The 20,820-nt window shown below is 39.4% G+C and overlaps 3 protein-coding genes across 21 annotated transcripts in view; 1 reads left to right on the forward strand and 2 right to left on the reverse strand.

The window, feature by feature from the left end:
* The window catches only part of anks1aa (ankyrin repeat and sterile alpha motif domain containing 1Aa), a 127,801-nt gene extending 124,833 nt beyond the window's left edge, over nucleotides 1-2,968 (reverse strand). For 15 of the 18 annotated variants that reach the window (XM_077204673.1, XM_077204672.1, XM_077204664.1 and 12 more), the window contains exon 1: nucleotides 2,518-2,957. In XM_077204673.1, coding sequence (XP_077060788.1) covers nucleotides 2,518-2,696 — 179 coding nt within the window. In that variant the 5' untranslated portion in view covers nucleotides 2,697-2,957. Of the gene's footprint in view, nucleotides 1-2,517 lie in introns of all 18 variants that reach the window. The other 3 variants (XM_077204665.1, XM_077204671.1, XM_077204662.1) reach the window with 3 other exon arrangements.
* A 2,668-nt stretch (nucleotides 2,969-5,636) lies between these two features.
* Nucleotides 5,637-9,647, forward strand: taf11 (TAF11 RNA polymerase II, TATA box binding protein (TBP)-associated factor). 2 transcript variants are annotated; one of them, XM_077204705.1, is made up of 6 exons: nucleotides 5,637-5,743; nucleotides 6,055-6,205; nucleotides 7,299-7,444; nucleotides 7,578-7,665; nucleotides 8,866-8,962; nucleotides 9,061-9,647. In XM_077204705.1, the coding sequence occupies exons 2-6, from the start codon at nucleotides 6,077-6,079 to the stop codon at nucleotides 9,189-9,191; spliced, it is 591 nt and encodes a 196-aa protein (XP_077060820.1). In that variant the 5' UTR covers nucleotides 5,637-5,743; nucleotides 6,055-6,076; the 3' UTR covers nucleotides 9,192-9,647. The 2 variants fall into 2 exon arrangements, with proteins under 2 accessions (XP_077060820.1, XP_077060819.1); XM_077204704.1 differs by lacking the exon at nucleotides 5,637-5,743 and having other exon boundaries at nucleotides 6,027-6,205.
* A 6,432-nt stretch (nucleotides 9,648-16,079) lies between these two features.
* The window catches only part of LOC143712661 (uncharacterized), a 33,121-nt gene continuing 28,380 nt past the window's right edge, over nucleotides 16,080-20,820 (reverse strand). The window contains exon 8 of the mRNA XM_077204598.1: nucleotides 16,080-16,257. Within this exon, the coding sequence (XP_077060713.1) occupies nucleotides 16,080-16,257 (178 nt within the window). The remainder of the gene's footprint in view (nucleotides 16,258-20,820) is intronic.

Here is a 20,820-nt window from a genome sequence, read left to right on the forward strand (position 1 = left end):
GAGAGAGAGAGAGAGAGAGAGAGCACCCTTTTATTCTTCTCCTTCTGGCACCAGTTCCCGCCGATCATCCGTTTATTTCCCTCCGACACACGCTGAGCCGGTCTTTCTCACAATACAGCACTGCCAGACATTGATCCACTGAGCCAGAGACACACAGATGCCAGTGGACACAAAGAGCTTTGACGTGGAGAAGGGGTGGATGGCATGATATCTGGCCTCTATGAATGTAGCCTATAGTTGATCTATTTGCACATGGAATAGGTAGATCCTGTGTGTGTGTGACGCCAGATGAAGGGGTAAGAGATGGATAGTGATGATGACCTCAAAACGCTACTAGAAGACTAACAGCAAAAGCTCATAATGAGGATTGTAACGATGTACAGTAACTCACTTTCTTCACTACTAAAATACGATGTATCTTTGAAGAAATTAGCTAGTCACGACTGTTTCCCGAAACCGTACTGTCGTAAATTAGTCGTTCAACCACATTGGTTAATGACGTCACACAGGTGGTGCAGTAATAACTTATTTTTTAATGAAACGGTTTGAGATTGAATTAACGCTAGATGTTTTGCTATAAATTACAGACATGACATCTGAGGACTATTTCTCATTTTTCTCAGTTATTTTGCTCTATTTCCAGATTCAATCATAGGCTCGTTCTTACGCAGTAGATCACGTTCACACATGCGCACTCTTCAAAAACAACGCTTTAAATCTCTCGACAAACTAAAAGACGTAAATGACATTTGTATACATTCTAATAAAAGATACAGATTGTACTGAATGTCAGCTTGCTTATTTTGCTCTAGACAAGGATGTATTGAGTCCACATGTCATGCAAACAAGAAACTGCTTCTAACCAGAAGAGAGCTGTCGTTCCAAACACACAACTTTGCGATGCTGTTTGCAAATGTTCATTGGAAGTTAGAGATATGTTTTTGAAGTTGGCTAACGATGCTTTTGGGAAACACACCCGTGGTTAGTTCTGTGTTGTCACCATGTTACATTGTTAATCATATATGTGTTTTTGTGCCTTAAAAACACTGAAAATTGTTGTCAAGACTGATTTAAATATGTCACTATTGGGTAATGCTAGTAGGCTGACATAGATGAGGTTTTGCTTAACATTACTGAGCAAACCTGCATGTAAAAATGTGTATTAAATTATTTCCACCTATTATTATTGATGTTTTTACTATTCCTTTGATGCTTCTTCGCTTAATTAAAGGACAAAATTCATTTAAAAAAGTTGTTTTTGTCATTTTGCTGCCAAAACTTAATCTAGTAAGGAGCTCTGAATACAAAAATAAAGAAAAAATATTTCTACATACATAGTTAGATATACAGCCATTAACACGCACAATCCAACAAACCAAACAGTGTCTCTATAGCCTATATCCTCAAAGAGACAGATATGAAACCACATTATAGCGCAACATGTGAAATTGCCTAAACATTATTCAGACTAGAGGAGTCTGGACTTTGAAATGCATAAGAAATGAAGATGCAGCTCAAGTGCATGCAAATGTGATCAGCTCTCTATTCACACACACTGAGAATAATTTACATTTCTATCTCACACACACACACACACACACACCTACACTGTAAATACATGTGCAAATCACATCCAGCAGGAACGTTCTGATTCGCAGTATTACGACACCACATTCTGCTTTGTAATAGCAGGGTCGATGGCGCATGTTACTCATGCTTTTATGACATAAAAAGGAACATCATCATGTTTATATTGAGAAAGAACTGACAAGGTTCTTTGAAGATGATGATTACTTGAGCTACTTTTTGACAGCTAGGCCTAACAGAAATGGTTTCCAATTCAGCTTATTACAAGGAAACAAGGGAAGAACCATATGATTTTAGGTCAAAAATTTCATTGTGCAAATGCGTTTTTCCCTTTGCAGCAGGGGTCTAAAAAACCTGTAGTTCAAAACCAGCTTTAATTTATTTCATTTAAAAAAAATGTGAATTTTGCTCTGCGAACTCAAATTGTAATGTCATAATTTGTGCGGTTGTGTACCAAGAAAGCACAATAAAACCACACAGACATATAAGAGGTTTATATGATGAAGGCAGATGTTTACTGAAACGTGAAACATGCAGATATCATGAACGTCATGCCTGGGGAAGTTTGTCACGTGTGTTTTGAATGTAAAAACGTATGCCGTAAAATACAGTCTTTTTTTATTTATTTAGATAGCATTTTAGATTTCAAATGAAGTTATTCTTAACCTCAAATCAGTTAGTCAATAAACAGCAGTTCGTGACAACATGCCCCACTATAGACAAAACAACACATAGAGCCTTCAATTATCTTTTTGTTTCCGCATGGGAAATGCTTAGTTATTTGTTTAATTAAGACTTCAATGTTTGTCTACGACTTAAATAAAAATAAATAAACCAACTGTGAAAACAATTCCTGGAGTAGAGTGACAACTAGCCCCGGTCGCTCGGTCTCCTGTAACGTTAGAGATTAAGCCTCCGTGGTTTTCTCACCTGAGCAGACTGGAGAGCGTGTGGGAAGAGCTGTGGCCGCCGCTCCCGGTATTCCCGGAGGATCCAGCGCCACTCGCGGCGGCCGACCCGGCCGACTGTCTCTTCCCGGATAGCAGCTTCTCGACGGCGGGCAGATTCCCGGTGCGCGCCGCTTCCAGCAGCTCCTGCTCCTTCCCCATCTCTCACACACACACACACACACACACACACACACACTCTCACACACACCAGCGGCGGAGAACGATCACACTGTCGGCCACACGGACCCACGGCAGCCTCTCCGACGCCCCGATAAGCTCTCTTCCCGCTCCGCTCCGCTCGGTCCACCAGCGGCGGCTGTGTCAGGGTTATTCCCGCTCCAATCGCTCCTGCTCCGGGGAAACTTTCTCTCCCAGCGTCCGCACAAACTTCCTTTGGCAACGGCTCGACACGTCACTTCCTAGACGGGCGCGCTCCTTGGTGACGTCGCGAGGGCTCGGAATTATGCACAATCATTTAATTACACTAATGATGGTGGAACGGCATTTAGGGAATTGAAATCGATGGATTCTATTATGTGGAGCCCCTCGTTTGATCGCTTATCCTTACATCCTGACATTAGTGGAAGAAGAACCCGTGGCAATATATCAATGGTTCGTGCAAAATTACCTCATTTGAGAAATTATCAGCAGAGTCTTCCACAAAGTCTATCATTATGAACAGCACGGGACTGATAGATATAACAATCCATTATGATTTTAGATTATTACTTTTTTCAGATATTTTTTCTATAGACTGCTTAAGTAATCTTGATTATTTTAGAGTTATGTATATATTAAATGATCTGATGGCAAAATGAGTACCTGACCCGCATCAAGCTCATTGTGCATCAAGGCTATAGCCTATCACAAGATTGATTTGGATTTATAGACTCTTACCTATAGGATCTTCCAAACATTGATGTAATGCAAAGTAACGCAAGTTACATAATCAGATTACTTTTTCCAAGTAACTAGTAAAGTAACACGTTTGTAGTGGTAAAAACAAGTTTCCAATTTTTAATCCTTATTTCTTGTCCACTGTGGAGATGTTGATGCTATGATTCTGACGCTTGCAAAATACCATAATAGATCCAGAGAGGCGTGTTGATGTTCCAAACAAATGACTGAAGTTTATTAAATCAAAAATAAAGATGCATTGTAACATAAAACAAACAAATGTATGGCTCCTACAACGTTACTTTTAAATTTATAATAAAAGTTCAAAATATCTGAGTTGACTTCATATTTGCCAAAAATAGAATTTTTATTTATTTAGGCTATTAGTTATTATAAAACAAACAAGCAAACCCAGCCCAGGTGAAGAAAAGTAACGCAAAAGTAATGTAACGCATTGCTTTCGATAAAAAGTAACTAAGAAATAATATTGTATATCACGATATTGTAACACAAGGTTAGGTTACTTTCCCCCAACGGTCTATGGCAGCCGAAATGCTATAATGTTAATTTAAAATAGATTTTTTTCTAAAATGAATTAATTAGGCTAATGTAAACCTGAATAAGTTGGCAAAAAAACAAAAAAAATTAGGCAATCAGTTACATCAAAATTTTAAGGTTAAGAAATTCAAAGTTCAAATCAGCAGAACTGACAGATTTTTATTTTGAACTCATACATTTTAATTGATCTCAACTTTAAATATTTGAGTTAGCTACATTTCACTTCAAATTATCATGGAATATCTTACTTGAATATTTTAGGAGTGGAAACATAGCTAGCTTTAATTAGCTACTAAATACTAACTAATGCTAGCCAAAGCATAGCATAACAATTGCTGAATACGTAAGGCAATATAGAACATTTTAACATACCTGTTCTAAGCTCATGCTCCACTCGTCACAATGACTGAGCTCTTCAAAACAAACAGATAACAGAAACGTTTCTAAGTTAGCATAGCTAAACATAAAATAATACTAAATCATAAACATTAATATCACACACACACACACACACACACGCACACACACACACACACACACACACACACAAACACACACACAAAACATTATATGACACTAAATTTTAGCATTTACTCTCCCTTTCAAGTGTCATGTCAAAGCATATTGGAAATAGGAATCCCAGCCCAGTTTTAGGTAAATTTAAGTTTAAGTTAAAAGTAAATAAAACAAGTAAATAAAACTCAAATAAATGAAACACTCAGAAAACTTAATATCTGTCAGTTTTGTGAAATCAAAAGAAAGAGAAAGGTCTATATACGCCGTTCATTTAATTGAACTAAGTTGTTTAATTTACGTTTACCCTTCTCAAACCGATTAATTATTTTGAGCATTAGGATTTACAGTCTTTGATTGATTTTCTGGCGGGTTCTTGACTCTTATGCTATTGTAGTAGCCCGATTTATTTATTCATAAACCAATTTGGCCATCATGCATTTATAGATTATTGTGATATTGAAAATACAAATTTACTACTTGAAATGTCATGCAAAAAGCATCACATAAAAGAAATGAATGTATAATTTTAAAAAATGATTCTAAAAATCGATTTTTGTAAATAAATGAATTTCAGACAAAAATTCCCTTGGTTTTAAAAGCATAGATTTTATAGATTAAATTTCAGTGGTTTTTAAGTGCAAGCAAAATATAATAATTGGATCTAACTTCAGTGTGTAAATTCTATTCAATGACTCAAAATTTCCCTTTTTCTTTTCCTCAATTTTTTTTAGCTGTAAAATCATGTTTTAAAATCTTTTCTTTTTTCTTCTTTTCTTGTTTTTTTTTTAGGCCCTCACGCTCCTTATGAATAAAAAAGCAAATGTGTCACGTGAGATTTGTTACTTATCTCAGCGCTGGTCGGAATGTCATAATCACAAACGTTTATGTTTTTTTTTTTATAATAAAATTTAAAAAAAAAAAGGTTAAGCATGTCCTTGGGAGTAATTGATTCAAACGATTATACTTATTTAGCGGTTGTTGTACAAATGCCTTCAATTAAACAGTAGGTTAGGATATGATTGCGTTTCAGTGGAGCATTCCTCTATCTGGGCCTGTGCAAAGCTGCTTTTCCTAGGCAACATATCCAGCAAAGTGCGCCACCCAGTGATGGAAACTGATTGGACTCTTATTTTGAAATTGACCGGATATTGTCATGACTCTTGAGTATGAGTTCAGTTTGGAGTGTATAGGCGCAAACCAAACAAACAGTTATTTGATTCCGTGTTTATATCGAGGTAACGTTAACGTTATGTTATTAGGGGAAGTCTGTGTTTATTTCTAACGTTATTTTGCGCTGTTTATTTAAAGTTACACACACGGCCTTTTGTCTAAAATGTTGTTTCAGATTCAGTACCAGTCTATTGTAAATCTATGCACAAAATTAACATGATTATCACATTGTCTTATAGTACCTTGATGTAAAATCATAATATATTATGAATAAATGTCATCATAAGTAACGTTATATAATCATCCAGTACCATGGTACATATCAAAACAAAATGGAATGGGTAAGTTATATTTCTTCTTCTTCTTCTTTATTGAGTGCCCCTCAGCTCAGCCGAAGCATGGCAGACCCGGACCGAGTGAAGCCCGAGGACAGAGTCGAGCTGAAGAGCCTGGGGTCCGGGGACGCTCCGGCCAGCGGCGGGGTCTCCAATGAACCCGCTGCGGGACACAAGGAGGAGGCCAAAGCGGTCAGTCCACCTCTCATTCAGAAACACTTTAAATGATATTATAGAAATGTATTTATCAGGGCTTGACATTAACTTTTTGAGGCACTTGTCCTTCGGACAAGTAAATTTATGTTTCACTTGTCCATGCACAAAAGTCACTTGTCCGGGTAAAGATTTATAATTTTATCTAGGGCTGCACGATTTGGGGAAAATGTCATATTCCTATTATTGAGATCAATATTGCGGTTGTGATATGCGATTGCGATATAATAAACAAATGGTTTCATGAGTCAACTTGTTTGGTTCTAAACCAAATGCACACACAGATTAGTGATAATTCTGAAATTAGCAATAACAACTAAATGATTGATAACACCTATAATGATCAATAAGCCATTGATGTTTGGATAAAAATGAACTGTCTAACAGGTAGGACATATACAGAAATTGAATAAAGTTATCAAACAGTCTGCGCAGCATAAATTATAAATTATATATAGACTACTCCTTTTAAAGCTACACAAGTTCTTTAGTCAAGAGCAGTGAGTAATTTTCTCTGTTCCCTTTGCTCTTTCATTAACTTTACTGACAGAACACTTTATTGGTAGCTGGCCCTTTAAGAGCAGCCGCTGTGGACAGAGACGCGGATCTCACACGCGCCTCATTCTCTCACGAGTCACAACTCTTTATGTCCATCATAAGACTGCTCTTGTGTTATGAAGATACTCGACAAATGACATTTTGGCTTAATTGTGTGTGTTGATGTTCGTTCAAGCGCGAAAGAGAACTGTATTCTGGCGCGCGGTCTGTGCATGCGCATCATACTGGTGCGCGTCTTTCTGCGAGTCACATTCAGGACATTCACAGGCCATTCACATTCAGGACATGTCTTCGTTTCAAATCTGTAAAATTAAATCTGTAAAATAGACGTAACGAGTGGCACATAACGTGAAGTAACATGGCATTTTATTTTGTTTGAAATTTAACTTGTCCGGTCGGACAACTAATTTTCTCTTCTACTTGTCCTACAAAAAATCCACTTGTCCCGGACAAGCGGACAAGCCTTAATGTCGAGCCCTGTTTATTCATGTTTTATCTCTGATAACTGCTTTAGAGGTCTGAAGACGCTGCTGCTGCTGGTGAAGAAGATGAAGAGGGATCTTCTCTTCACCCCTCTCCTGCTAAAAAACTGAAATTGGAGCAAGACAAGAAAAAGGAGAAAAGGCAAAAAGTTGATGAAGATGAAATACAAAAGATGCAGTGAGTTTTATTTGTCATTCATTGTGCTGCATGCTGATTTACTGTATTAAGGTGCAAAACGTACCTTACCTAAAAACCTGCCTCTGATAGATTACACAGACTGATATGTTTACTCCTCGTTTTTGTTCCACAGAGTTTTAGTATCGTCATTCTCTGAAGAACAGCTGAACCGCTATGAGATGTACAGACGCTCGGCTTTCCCAAAGGCAGCTATAAAGAGAGTAAGTGGAGGAGACGGTGTTTGTCCGTGTTTTTTTCGTCTGGAATTGGGCTACTTTTAAATTGTTGCCGCAGATTGAAGGTCAGACGTACAATTGCGGCACTCCAAAACCCCACAAAATCAAGTTTGTCTATTTTTGATTGGCCACTGGGCTTGTTTGTGTTTAGCACGCCTGGCATCTATGGGATCGGTCAGGAAGAAATATGTGCAAGATTTCATTTGGAATTAATCGGGACCAACTTTAAAACAGCCTAATTTGATCAAAAGAGAGTCCTTTTTACCAAACAATATTTTTATTTTATTGCATGACAGTAAATGTTATCAGAGCCCTGCTTGTACTGAAATAATGTCTTGCTGCTGGACAATTAAAGAGAACCATTATTTTATTGTTGTACAGTTATTGCTAGTAAACATATTAGACAGATTTATATTGTTTCCAGGGCATGTTTTGTTTAAGGAAACTGTCTTATTTTAACATTGTCAAAACCGTGATAGTCTTATTCTACCGTGCTTTTATTGAATCAATTTTATCTTTCTCTTTGGTGTCATGGTTTGGGAATCTATCTTTAAAGAACAGAAACTCCCCAAATCAAATTGTTAAATGGTCTAGTAAGCTGATTGGTGTGTCACAGTTTAGCCCAGTGTCCCTGAACACCAGATAGTTACAGCGGATAACTGGCTCGATTTTAAATGATGATGCCCATCCTCTGCACAGTGAATTTCAGCTTCTTCCTTCTCGATGAAGGTATATAGTCCCCAAGTGCAGAACAAAGCGGTATAAAAATAGCTTTATCCCAGCAGCCATCAATCAGAGGAACAAAATGCACAGATGACACAGAAGCTATGTTATTTATTTTTATTTTTATTATTGTCTGTGTTTGTCTTAAAAATGTGTGGATAACTCTGACACTGCAAAGTAAATCTACCTACGGGTACAAATAAAGGAACCTAAACCTAAACATTTATTACAAGTAAATACACACATTTTCATTAGGATACTTTAGGTTCGGTTCCAAATGATGATAAAAAAAATTCTAATGGGAATCCTGTAAACATTTATTAGATCTAAGTATACCACAAGGTGTTGGAATTATATATGTATATATATATATATATATATATATATATATATATATATATATATATATATATATATGAAAAAGGTTGAACGTTGTTGAAAAAGAGTGTTCCTGTCTTCCAGCTAGTGCAGTCCATCACAGGATCTTCCGTCTCTCAAAATGTGGTCATCGCCATGTCTGGAATTTCGAAGGTGTTTGCTGGGGAGATTGTTGAGGAAGGTTGGTACAACACTGAAGTATGATTACCTAGATACCGTACGCCTCATTGATTGTCTCCATAATGTTTTTTTGTTTTGTTTTGCTTTCTTGCACTCCAGCGCTTGACGTCTGTGAGAAGTGGGGAGACACGCCACCTCTGCAGCCCAAACACATGAGAGAAGCCGTCCGGAGATTGAAAAGCCGAGAGCAGATTCCCAACACCAAACACAAACACATCCTCTTCCACTGAGCTTGAGTCTCTCTTCACGGAAAAAGGCTCTGTTGATAAGCAGAGGGAATATGGTCATGGCCATATGTCTTTTTCCAGATCTCTGAGGTGTCTGGAAGGCACTGTTGTTTTGATCATGAGGTTTAGAGTAGACAATGTAGTAATACTTCTTACTTTATTCAGTCTGTCATCTGGAGATAGAAGCTGAATTATAAACAACAACAACATAAATAATAATCATAATAAATTCATGTTAATGAAGACTTCTAGGACAGTAAATATCGAACAGTTCTTCGCTGTGACTCAAAAATCTCTAGGTCAGAGAAATGTCTCTGGACTCTGTTTTTTTATTGTTATATTTTTTAATGTTTGTTTTTGTTTTGAAAATTGCATATATGCATTTTATGTGTGTGGACATTGTTAAAATGTTATCTTTTGGCTTGAAGAATGGAATATTAAATATTTTGATGGAACCCAGAGTTATCTTTATCATTTTCTTATTCTTATAAGTGTAAACCTATAGTTTGATGAAACATCACAGCCAGCACACCAGTGGCAGGGTGAGCGAGTCATAGAAAGGCTAATCATAACAATTGTTATTATATGTAATAACAAATGTAATCTAGGCTCATGCCTTATAATGCCATGTTAGTCTGTATTTAAACTAAAAGCTTTCTGAGTTGACCATTATTATGCAGTGCAAAATATCAAAGGAAGGTACCTAGTATAAGTGTATAATAGTATATGAACCTGATGTTTAAATAATCACTACATTTCAAACAGAAAAAGATCCTCATTTGTAAAGACTGTAGACCATTCTACATAAACATCTGTTGTGATAGTCATTTCTTCACTATTGTGATGTATTTCAAAATGAAACGGCTTCTTGAACAAGAAAGAATGTAGGAAGAGGAAATAAAAAATATACATTTTGCTATACAGACATTTATGAAACTTTCCAAAAATATTGAAGTGAACAAATCACATACTGTATGCCAGATGAAACAGTTTATATTGTTGAAGTTACAGCATTTTATTTGCAATAAGGTTTACACAAAACATTTCGGTGAGTTTTTAAGAAACATCTCAATTATATGACAAATTTTCATAAAATTGAATGTAATAATTTTTAAATGTCACTTTTTGCCCAGATTTACACTCAGGCAAGTTGACGCTAGTTGCTGAAAGTCAGAGCAAATCTGTACATTTTGAGCAGAGTTGACGGATTTCAAAGAAAATCGCATAATGTATGATGGGCGCTGACTGATGTTTTAGTTTAAGACTATGAATCCCTCCAGTTGGAGCATATCAAGCATGTCTGAGATTATGAACCGATTTTAGAATGCATTATTTTCCTGTCCAGCATCTCCTATAACGAGGCACATGTTTCTTGTGCAAGTTTGTTTTTGGAACAACTTCTGATAGTGTTTGGTCCTCATTCATTTAGAGAGCCCGGTTTTCAGCAAGTGTGGTGCCTAGTGTTTTAAAATCAGATTTTTAAAGTTGTGTATTGTATCCCAGCCTTAAGGTGTAGAGTAGACTAAGAATGTGCACTCATTTTATATTGTAACAGTGGAAGTTACAAGATTATCATCCAATAATTTGTTTTGACACCCTCAAGTAGGCAATAATTTTAGAGGACTGTGTCTGTCTGTGAGTGTATGCAGTGTATGTCATGATGTAATGTAATGGCTTTAAAGTTTTTACTTTCACCTGTGTAGTAGCCTGTTAAGATCAAAAAATAACTTTTAAAGTTTTGTAGGGATGTAATGTGATGAAATCTTGCTGTGGAAAATGTAATGTATCTCATGTGGCCCAAATCACTGTTTATATGTGCCAGTTTTACATAAATAAGCAGAGCATAAAAATATGCATCACAACCAAAATATAAATCTCAAATAATTTTTTTAAAAAATAGTACAATTATATCTAATGTAACTGTTAAATCTATCAGCTCTGCAAAATAATTCCCTGTTGCAAAGCACTCCAAACTGGTGACATCTGCTAGTGAAAATGGTGTAAAGGGCATACAGTAACAACCCCAATCACGACACAACTGCAACTGACAGAAGATACACAAAGTTCAACTTTAAGAAACATTTTATTGACCATCACTTGTGACATTTTCGCACAGTTATGGTTTACTTTACAGAACCAACAAAATATCAGTTTTGTTTTATTGTTTTGTTTCAGGACTTTAATGGAGGTGATATAAAAGGACATTAGAATACTGCAATGAAAAGATCAGAGTTCAAACTAAACATTTTGTCCACAACAGGTCAGCCGGACATGAACTAGGATCTACACACGCCATTCAATTAACCAAACACAAGACGATCAGTTAGAAACAAGATAAAAAAAAAGGACAAATCAATTCAACAATTTAAAACCAACCATCTGACATGACACCAATGTCTTGTTCATTTACACATCCATTTTATAATCTTTTTTTTTTTGTGTGTTATATAATTTTGAAACTGTTCCTTTAACTTTAAGAGAAACTCTTTTCAACAACCTCCCCACTAATCTGCTGTAGGTGGTGATCCCTCTCCTTTCTTTTGATGCTGCTCTCTTGGTGATCAGAAATGTGTAAACAGCTGTAGGTAGTGATCATCAGAAAAGCAGAATTGCACTTGAATGGTTTGACCCTTACCTCATGGCAAGAGAACCCTTAAGGTTTCCTGGAGAGGAGAGGTCTCCAAGTCACACCTACCAGTTTAGTGCTTAGTCTCCTGGGCACTATCATAAACAATCTTTTCTCTGCCTCTGTATTTCATGTCTTCTTTAAATTGTATAGATATTTTCAATTGGCAGGTCTGTTGTATAGGACTAGATGTTGATATCCCTCAATACATGCATACTTGAGGCACCGATTGGACTCCGTGGGATTGTCAAATGAGTGATGTCACCCTTGGGTTATCAAGTGGGCGCCCTCCTTCTTTGGTGTTTCGCTGATAGGCCCACGACACCTCCAGAGGGTTCAGCAGTGAATCCCAGCGTCCTAGGTTCACTCCCTAGGTGCCATCAATTAATTTGAAGGCCCAGACGGAGTCCTTTCTCTTCATCCACAGCCGCTGGCTTCCCTTTTCAGCAGCCCTTGAGAGGTCTTTGACTGCCTGCCGGTGGGCCTTCCCTCGCACTCCCATCTCTTAGTAGCCTGGATGTTGAGGTGGCTACGAATCCTCTGCAGCCTACTTCCACTGGGTGTATGTTCGCTTTCAAGCCTTGTTGTTGCACATCGGCTGCAAGTTCAGCGTACCTGAGCCTTTTCCTTTCATAAGCCTCCTTCACTGCACCCTCCCAGGGCACGGTGAGCTCGATGATGTAAACAAGCTTGAGTGAGGTTGACCACAGAACAAGGTCTGGTCGCTGGTTTGTAGCTGCGATCTCAGCTGGGTAGCAGAGTTTCTTGCCCAAGTCTGCCAGCAGCTTCCAGTCCCGTGCTCTCCCCAGCTGACCAGTGTCTGGTCTTGTGGCGGTGAGGCTGGCTTGACCCTCGCCCTCTCAAAAAAATGGTATTAGCTGCCCCCGGGATGATGGAAGAGGAAGGGCATTCACACTTGCCCGTCGACTTTCTAGCACCGCTGCAAGACTTTTAGCACCTGATTGTGCCGCCAGGTATAACGACCTTGGGTGAGGCTGGTCTTGCATCCAACTAAGATGTGCTTTAGTGTTGCTAGACTGGGACATAGAGGGCACGTGGGGTCTTCGGCGTACCACTGGCTTAGGTTAGCAGGGGAAGGCAGGACATCGTAGGCAGCCCTGATTGTAAAACTTGCCCTGAATGCCTCCATCTCCCACAACTCTTTCCAGGAGATCTTCCTCTTCTCCACTCCTTTCCATGCCATCCGATGCCCTTGTTTTGACTGCGCCACAGCTTGGGCGCACCTTCCTGCTTCCTCCTCTCGACGTATCTCCCGGACCACCAGCTTGCGTCTCTGAGATGTAGAGGCCTTGCTCCACGCTGGTGTACTGACCCCGAGGCCTAGACCACTCCTCCCCTCCTGCACTCGGCCCACGATGTCCTTGTGTCTGAGTGCTGCCTTTGCCTGCTCAGTAGCAGCCAATGGGGTCCACTTCCTCCCGGTGGCCAGGATGGGGGCCGCTTGGGCTACAAATGGATCACTCGAGTCCAGCAGCATCATCTCCCGTCTGACTTTGGTGCACTTGTACTCCTCTGTTAGACTGGAAATGGGCAGTTGTAACATCCCCTTGCCGTAAAGCCCAATTCTGCTGAGGCACCTGTGAAGGCCAAGCCACTTCCTTATATATGAGCTGACCAGTCTCTCCAGCTTCTCCATCTTTGAGAGCGGGACTTCATAAAGAGTTAGCGGCCACAGGAGACGTGGAAGTAGTCCATACTGCATGCACCAGAGCTTGAGCTTGCCAGGAAGCATGGTTTTGTCGATGTTCTCCAGACCGGTGGCTACCTCCCTCCTGAGCTGCTCTTCTTGCTCTTTGTCTTTGAGGGAGGCATCATACCAACGACCTAGGCTTTTCACTGGCTTCTCGGAAACCGTTGGAATGGGTTCCTCACCAATGTGAAAGCGGTGGTCTGACAGCTTCCCCTTGATAATAGAGATGCTTCTGGACTTGCTTGGCTTGATTTTCATGTGAGCCCGCTCAATGTTTTCCTGGAGCTTTCTTAGTAGCCGCACAGTGCAAACCTTGGTTCGTGGTGAGAGTTGTGAGGTCGTCCATGTAGGCTCTAAGTGGTGGCAGCCTCAGCCCTGGTCTTACTCGCTGTCCACCAACCGTCCATGGAGAGGCCCGGATGATGACTTCCATGGCCAGGGTGAAGGCCAGTGGGGAGATGGTGCAGCCGGCCATGATTCCCACTTCCAGGTGCTGCCATGCTGTTGTGTATTCTGCTGTTGTCAAGCAGAGTTGGACATCCTTGAAGTAGGCCTTGACTAGGGTTGTTAGCGCTACTGGGACCCTGAAGTAGTCAAAGGCTGTCCACAAGAGGTTGTGAGCGACTGAGCCAAAGGCATTCGCGAGATCCAGGAACACCACATGAAGATCTGTTCCCTCCTTTTTGGCGACCTGAATCTGATGCCAGATGACACTGGTGTGTTCTACACAACCGGATAAGCCTTAGATGCCTGCTTTCTGGATTGACGTGTCAATCAGGTTGTTCCTTTGCAGGTAGCCTGTCAACCTGTGAGCGACTACGCTGAAGAAGATTTTTCCCTCGACGTTTAGCAGACTGATCTGGCGGAACTGCCCGATCTCTGAGGAGCCCTTTTCCTTGGGGATTAGGATCCCTCCAGCTCTCCGCCAGGACGTTGGTATCTCCTTCTTTTGCCACACAACCTTTTTTGTAAAGCCTGTATGGGACTCCATTGGGACCCGGAGATGATGCGGCCCTTGCTCTGCGCACGGTTTGTTCTACCTCACTCCATATGGGTAGACTGACATCCAGTTCGTGCTCTGGTGGATTGACTGGTGGCATGTCAGGAGGGAGCGCAACTTCTTCCTGGTGTCGGTCATCTGTGCAGGAATTTTTCAGATATTCTTCCAGGTCGGCCTTTGAAACTGAGAGACTTCCGCTCTTCTCCTTTGTAAAGAGGCTCTTCACAAATTTGAATGGGTCTTTGTAGAAGCGTGATCTTGTTTGCACCTTCCTTCTGCGCTTCCTCAGAAGGTTTTTAGCCCTCCTCAGTGTTAAAAGCCTGCTCTGAATCTCTTCCTGTAGCAGGTTTATACCTTCCTTCTCCTCCTCTGTGACATTCCTCCATTGCTTCTTCAGCTGCCTCCTCTCTTTGACTAGGCGGTCTATTTCTATCTGCCTTCTGGATTTGGTGGGGATTAACGGGGTAGCTCGTTTGCCTTTGATCACTCCAAACAGTTCCACCCCATAGGCATAGATAAGATCACCCATTCTATCCAACTTTTTCATGGTTATACCTCTGATCCCTTCCAGTATGTTGCAGAGATCAGTGGAGATCATAGTAAACTATAAATATGTTTTGACATTTATGATAATTTTTTTCTCATGTTCCTCATTTGTTAGTCACTTTGCTGTAAGTCATTACAGCATATGGCTAAATAACTAAATGGAAATGTCAGTAGGGAAAAGTAAGTTGGTCCGGTTGATTATGACAGAAATCAGTTATTTGTATTGCCATTTGTAGTTGATTGTTTTAGGAAACGATACTATAAAAAATAAGACCGAAATCTTAGAAATTAATAAACATTTTACCGTAAAAAAGAAGACAGAAAATGTACACATTAATATACACTTGTTATGAGAATTATTTACAAAGATGAAAATATTTTGTATAGGTTATGTTGAAATAATTGTTTAATTTAACTGAATTTTGACTATTGTGAATGATAGACACTTTACTGGCAATATGAAATTAAACATTTAAAATGTATGGAGTAAATCATCACTCACTGTAGTTTCTCCAGTTTACAGTTTGGCTCCAAACACAACTATGCAATTGATATGGTTCTGTCTGTCATGTTGTTTTTTATTTAGAAGTTCTGTTCCATTTCCTTTAGTTCCTGTTTACCTACTCTGTTTAGTTTCGGTTTTCTTGGTTACTGATTATGTTATTGTTTGTTTTTATTGTTACATATTAGTTGCATCTGGTTTGGTTTCCTTTGTTACAACCATGTATTTATAACCCCATTTCTTTGTTGTTCTTTGTCAGATCTCGTTTGATTTAAATGTTGTTTATGTTACTCTCTTGAGTTATCTCTAAAGTTTTCAGATAATTAATAAAAACTGTTTTGTTTTTGAATCTCATTTGTCTTTGTGCCTGTTGACTACATGTTACAGCAACAAGCCTATACATTTTTAACACGTTTTTAAAATTAGAATTTCAAATTTAAAGATTTAATAAAATGTATTTTTAAAACATATATATTACTACAAATATAATATGACAAGTGCAAAACTCACTGCAATTTCTCCAGTTTACATTTCCATTCCTTCAACAGATCAGAGAGCAGCTTCATTCCTGAATCATCTAGTTTATTATTGCTCAAATCCAGTTCTCTCAGGTGTGAGGGGTTTGATCTCAGAGCTGAAGCCAGAGCAGCACAACCTTCTTCTTGAAATTTGCACAATTTCAGCCTGCAGATGAAAGGAGAGAAAATATAGTTAAAATCATATACATTTATATGTAAGTGTTAGAATCAGCTGAATGTGTTCTTTTATGTTATCATTCTAAATAAAAAAACAGTCTGTGTATCAAGAGTTTTGAGAAAACTGCAGAATGAGACAAGATAACACAATCACATGATAATGGATGCATTTTAAAACAACCTGCAAATTTAGAACTGTTGACATTGTTTATCCTTTTGATCTTTCATTAAAAAAAATCACAAAATTCTAACCTTTCATTGAAGTAAAACAACTGAAAGTGAGGGGTGTTGCGGATCTATGAGGAAGGACTCAAATGCAGAAATGAGTGATCAGGGGTTTATTTGAAAGACAGCAGACAAGACAGGATATTCTGAGGGAGAGGAGGGTGAACAGTCCAAACAGTAGGCAGGGATGAGGCACAAAGACAGGCAGGCTGAAAGACTGACTACTGAATCCAACCCAGGATGACAGTAGGAGAGAGGGTAGACACAGAATGGCAGCAAGAGACTGGAGGAGAACAGTAAGTGCCAGACAGGATCACATAGTACAAGGGGATTGACTCTCAGGGTACGAACAATTACTGCACTGGTCTTCCTGCTTGGCTGATGGTGTAAGCGGCCAGGGAAGCTCAGCTTGGAGGAGAAACTAGGGAAGACAAAAGACACCGCAAGCACAAGACACGACGAGACTAGACAAGGTGAACTAAAGACTAAAGTAAGCTCTGACTAGAAACTACAGTAGACTGTCAAACAAACAATGTAGCACACAAAGTTAATGGCACACAGAAAGTATTTAATGAACTGGCAAAACATGAGGGCAAGAGAACAAGAGGAACAGGTGAGCAAACTCAGACAAGGAACAGGTGAACACACTCAGGCAAACAAGGACTCAATTAGACAAGAGGGCGTGGTACTGGGAAACAAGGAGGCAGGAACACAGGAGCACATGGCCAAAACAAACAAAGACAGAGCCATATGTTTAAGCACAACACAAACATAGAGATATGAAACAAAGACAACACGGACAAAGCTGCTAGGGCAGAACCCTGACAGAGGGGAAACTCACGTTATGAAATAAATGTTTTTCTCCAATGCATGTCGGCTACGATTATTCTCATTCATATTTAAGTTTTTTTTAGCACACCAGGGTGATTTTGAGCATCCAGCCATGACTTCCTGTTCCGAAGGAGTATAAATATAAGGAAACACAAAGGCCAAATTTCTTTAATCATTCTTAACAATGAGTAATACCAAAGAATATAGTTCTCATGTGCAGCAAACAATTGTTGAGCTTACAAAATAGAAAGTGTCTGTAAGAAATTGAAAATCCCCATTTCTGGGGGTGATAATTAAGAATCAATAAACTAAAGATGTTACAAATCTGCCTGGAAGAGGACATGTGTCTATATCAGGGGTCTCCAGCCCTGCTCCTGGAGAGCTACTGTCCTGCAGATTTTAGCTCCAACCCCAATCAAACACAGGTTTGGAGATCCCTGGTCTATATCGTCCTAATGCACGGTGAGGAGGAGAGTTTGAGTGGCCAAAGACTTTCCAAGGATCACAGCTGGAGAATTGCAGAGATTAGTCGTGTCTTGGGATCAGACAACCTAAAAAAAAAATTATCAAACAGCACCTACATCACCACAAGTTGTTAGGGAGGGCTTGAAGAAAAATCCTCCTCACTCATCCAAAAACAAACTCCAGAATATTCAGTTGTCAGACACGACTGGAATTCAAAAGGGGCCTTGTTCAATGGTCAGATGAAGCAAAAAAAATTAGCTTTTTGACAGAAAAGCCACCAGATGGGTTTGGTGCAAACAGGGATAAAAAGTACCCCATGCCCGTGGTTAAATATACTGCTGGACCTTTAATGTTGTGGGCCTATTTTTTTATACCTAACCATCATTCAGAAAAATGGTATCATGGATTCTAGCAAATACCAACAGATAAAAAATAAAATCCTGACCGCTTCTGCTAGAAATCTTATAATGGGCAGTGGTTTGATCTTCCATCAGGACAATTCTCCCAAACAAACATCAAAATCAAGACAAAAATGTGTCACTGAGCACAAAATGAAGCTTCTGCAATAGCTGTCTCAGTTCCCTGACCTGGACCCTATAGAAAATGAGTGGAGTGAACTGAAGAGAAAAAGCACCAACATGGAGCAGGGAATCTGAAGGATCTAGAAATTTTGTATGAGTGAACGGTCTCTGATCTCTTGTCAGGTGTTCTCCAAACTCATCAGGCATTGTAGAAGAAGACTCAGAGCTATTATCTTGGTAAAAGGACATTGACATAATAGGATGCCAATAATTGTCGCCAACGTGAACTAGAGAAAAACATTTATTTCATAATGAGACCAATAATAAATAATCTAACTGCATAAATACATTTTGCAGTTAGAGGCAGCATCCCTGAATTTGGCATGATACGGAACCATTGTATATCCTGCACTTGCTGCTATTGCACTTCTGGTTAGACCCAAACTGCATTTCGTTGCCTTGTACCTGTACTTGTGTAATGACAATAAAGTTGAATCTAATCTAATCTAATCTAATATAAGCAGGGTCTATGGCAGGAACTAAAGGTCGACATTGAGCTTCACTAATATAATCTGCTTTGGAAACTGGATAGAGATGAGTCATGCACCAAGAGAGCTAAATAGCCAGCATATCTAAATGAGCCATAAAGAAGATTTCATCTCAAGACATTTAGTCAATATAACCATATCTTTGGTAGACATGGGGAAACAGATGCAGGTTTTTGAACATTTAGATTGGGACCTGGATCCGACCAATTTTTAGAGGGTAATTAGGGCTGGATCAAACACTTGGCCTATACTCAAACCTGCCAACCTGTACGCATTTTGCGTAGCGTATACACATTTTGACCTCAAAGTACGCTGGTACGATTTGTCACTCTAAACTACGCAAAAACCTGGTGAAGCGCCTCAATTCACGCACAGTCCTCAAATCAAGCAACAGCAAAAGAAGAAGAGTTCAACCAATCATAGCGCTGGGTTCATTCCCCAAATAGCAAGCAAGGATGATTGACAGATACGTAAGGCCTATCATTAAAAAGAGACTCAAAATCGACAGCAATAAAGAATCCCGCTCAATCCCCCTTCCACTCACGCGGCCCGCCGTCTGACTGATGTCATAAGCAAGGACAGTACAGTAGTCACAGTACTTCTAACTCCTGAAGGTAAACGGGCTGGAATGAATGTGGAAAGCTGATATATTGTATTGAGTTAACTTAATCCACTGGATTCGATGATGACACGGGAGTGATCGCAATCACATGGATTATCTTAAAATACTCCGTCATTCATGGTCACTCAGATGAAAACATCATTCAGCCATGCAAATTATAAAATGCTTAGAGGGATAGTTCACCCAAAAATGAAAATTCTGTCAGTAATTACTCACCCTCATGTTGTTCCAACCCCGTAAGACCTTCGTTTATCTTCGGGACACGAATTAAGATATTTTTGATTAAATCTGAGAGCGGGATCACTCCTCCATAGGCTTCGAAGTGATTGAACCTTGCCAGCCCCGAAAAGTTATTAAAGAAATCGTTAAAATAGTCCAAGTAACTACAGTGGCTCAATCTTAAGTTTATCAAGCGACGAGAATATGTTTTGTGCGCAAAAAACAAACAAAAATAACGACTTTATTTCAATTATTCATTTCCTTCTCTGTGGGCCTCTAGTCAGTTCACGTAGTGTGATTGCGTAGAGCTACGTCACACGTAGGCTCACTATTGGCCGACGCTGATCATGTGTGTGATGCGTGTGACGTATAACAAAAGAAGCTTACGCTATTACACTAGTGAACTGACTTGAGGCCCACAGAGAAGGAAATGAATAGTTGAAATAAAGTTATTTTTGTTTGTTTTTGCGCACAAAAAGTATTCTCGTCGTTTGATAAACTTAAGATTGAGCCACTGTAGTCCTTGGGCCCGGTTCCCCAATAACGCTCACTCTTAGCGAGCTAAGAAGACTCGAAAGATATATCTTACCAAAGTTGTTTAGGTTCCTAAGTGTGTTCCCCGAAGTGTCCCTTAGGAAGCTTCTTAGCACGCTGCCTCTTACGTTCGACGTTACAAAGGCGCTGTCCCAAGTGAAGGTGCTGAATTAGTTGGCATCGATTGCTCAGGAATCGATTTTGCACTTCACGCGAAGGTGCATTACGGCATTGAGAAAGACAACACGTTCTATTTTATCTAAATTATCCTAGTAACATTTATTTTAACATAGTTTAATTTATCAGTAAAATATAGACTATTAATTAAATTATCAAATTGTGATATGTCAAAATGTTTGAGGTGACCGATCAAAGCAGGATTTATGTTCACAGAAGCGCGAGTCGTGCGCGAATCCCAACGCGACGCTTCAGGAGATAAGATGTACGTGGCAAAACTAAACAGCTGTTTTACGATCGAAGTTTTAAACGACGACATAAATAATCAGTTTGCAAAGACTGTATCAATCAAAGCTCAGCTTCGGGAAGGGGACATTTACAGGTAAAGATAAAGAGACTGAGAGAAGAAG

The sequence above is a fragment of the Siphateles boraxobius genome, unplaced genomic scaffold, assembly GCF_051911475.1.
Source record: "Siphateles boraxobius isolate OS27281-9 unplaced genomic scaffold, OSU_SipBor_1 50, whole genome shotgun sequence".
NCBI lineage: Eukaryota > Metazoa > Chordata > Actinopteri > Cypriniformes > Leuciscidae > Siphateles > Siphateles boraxobius.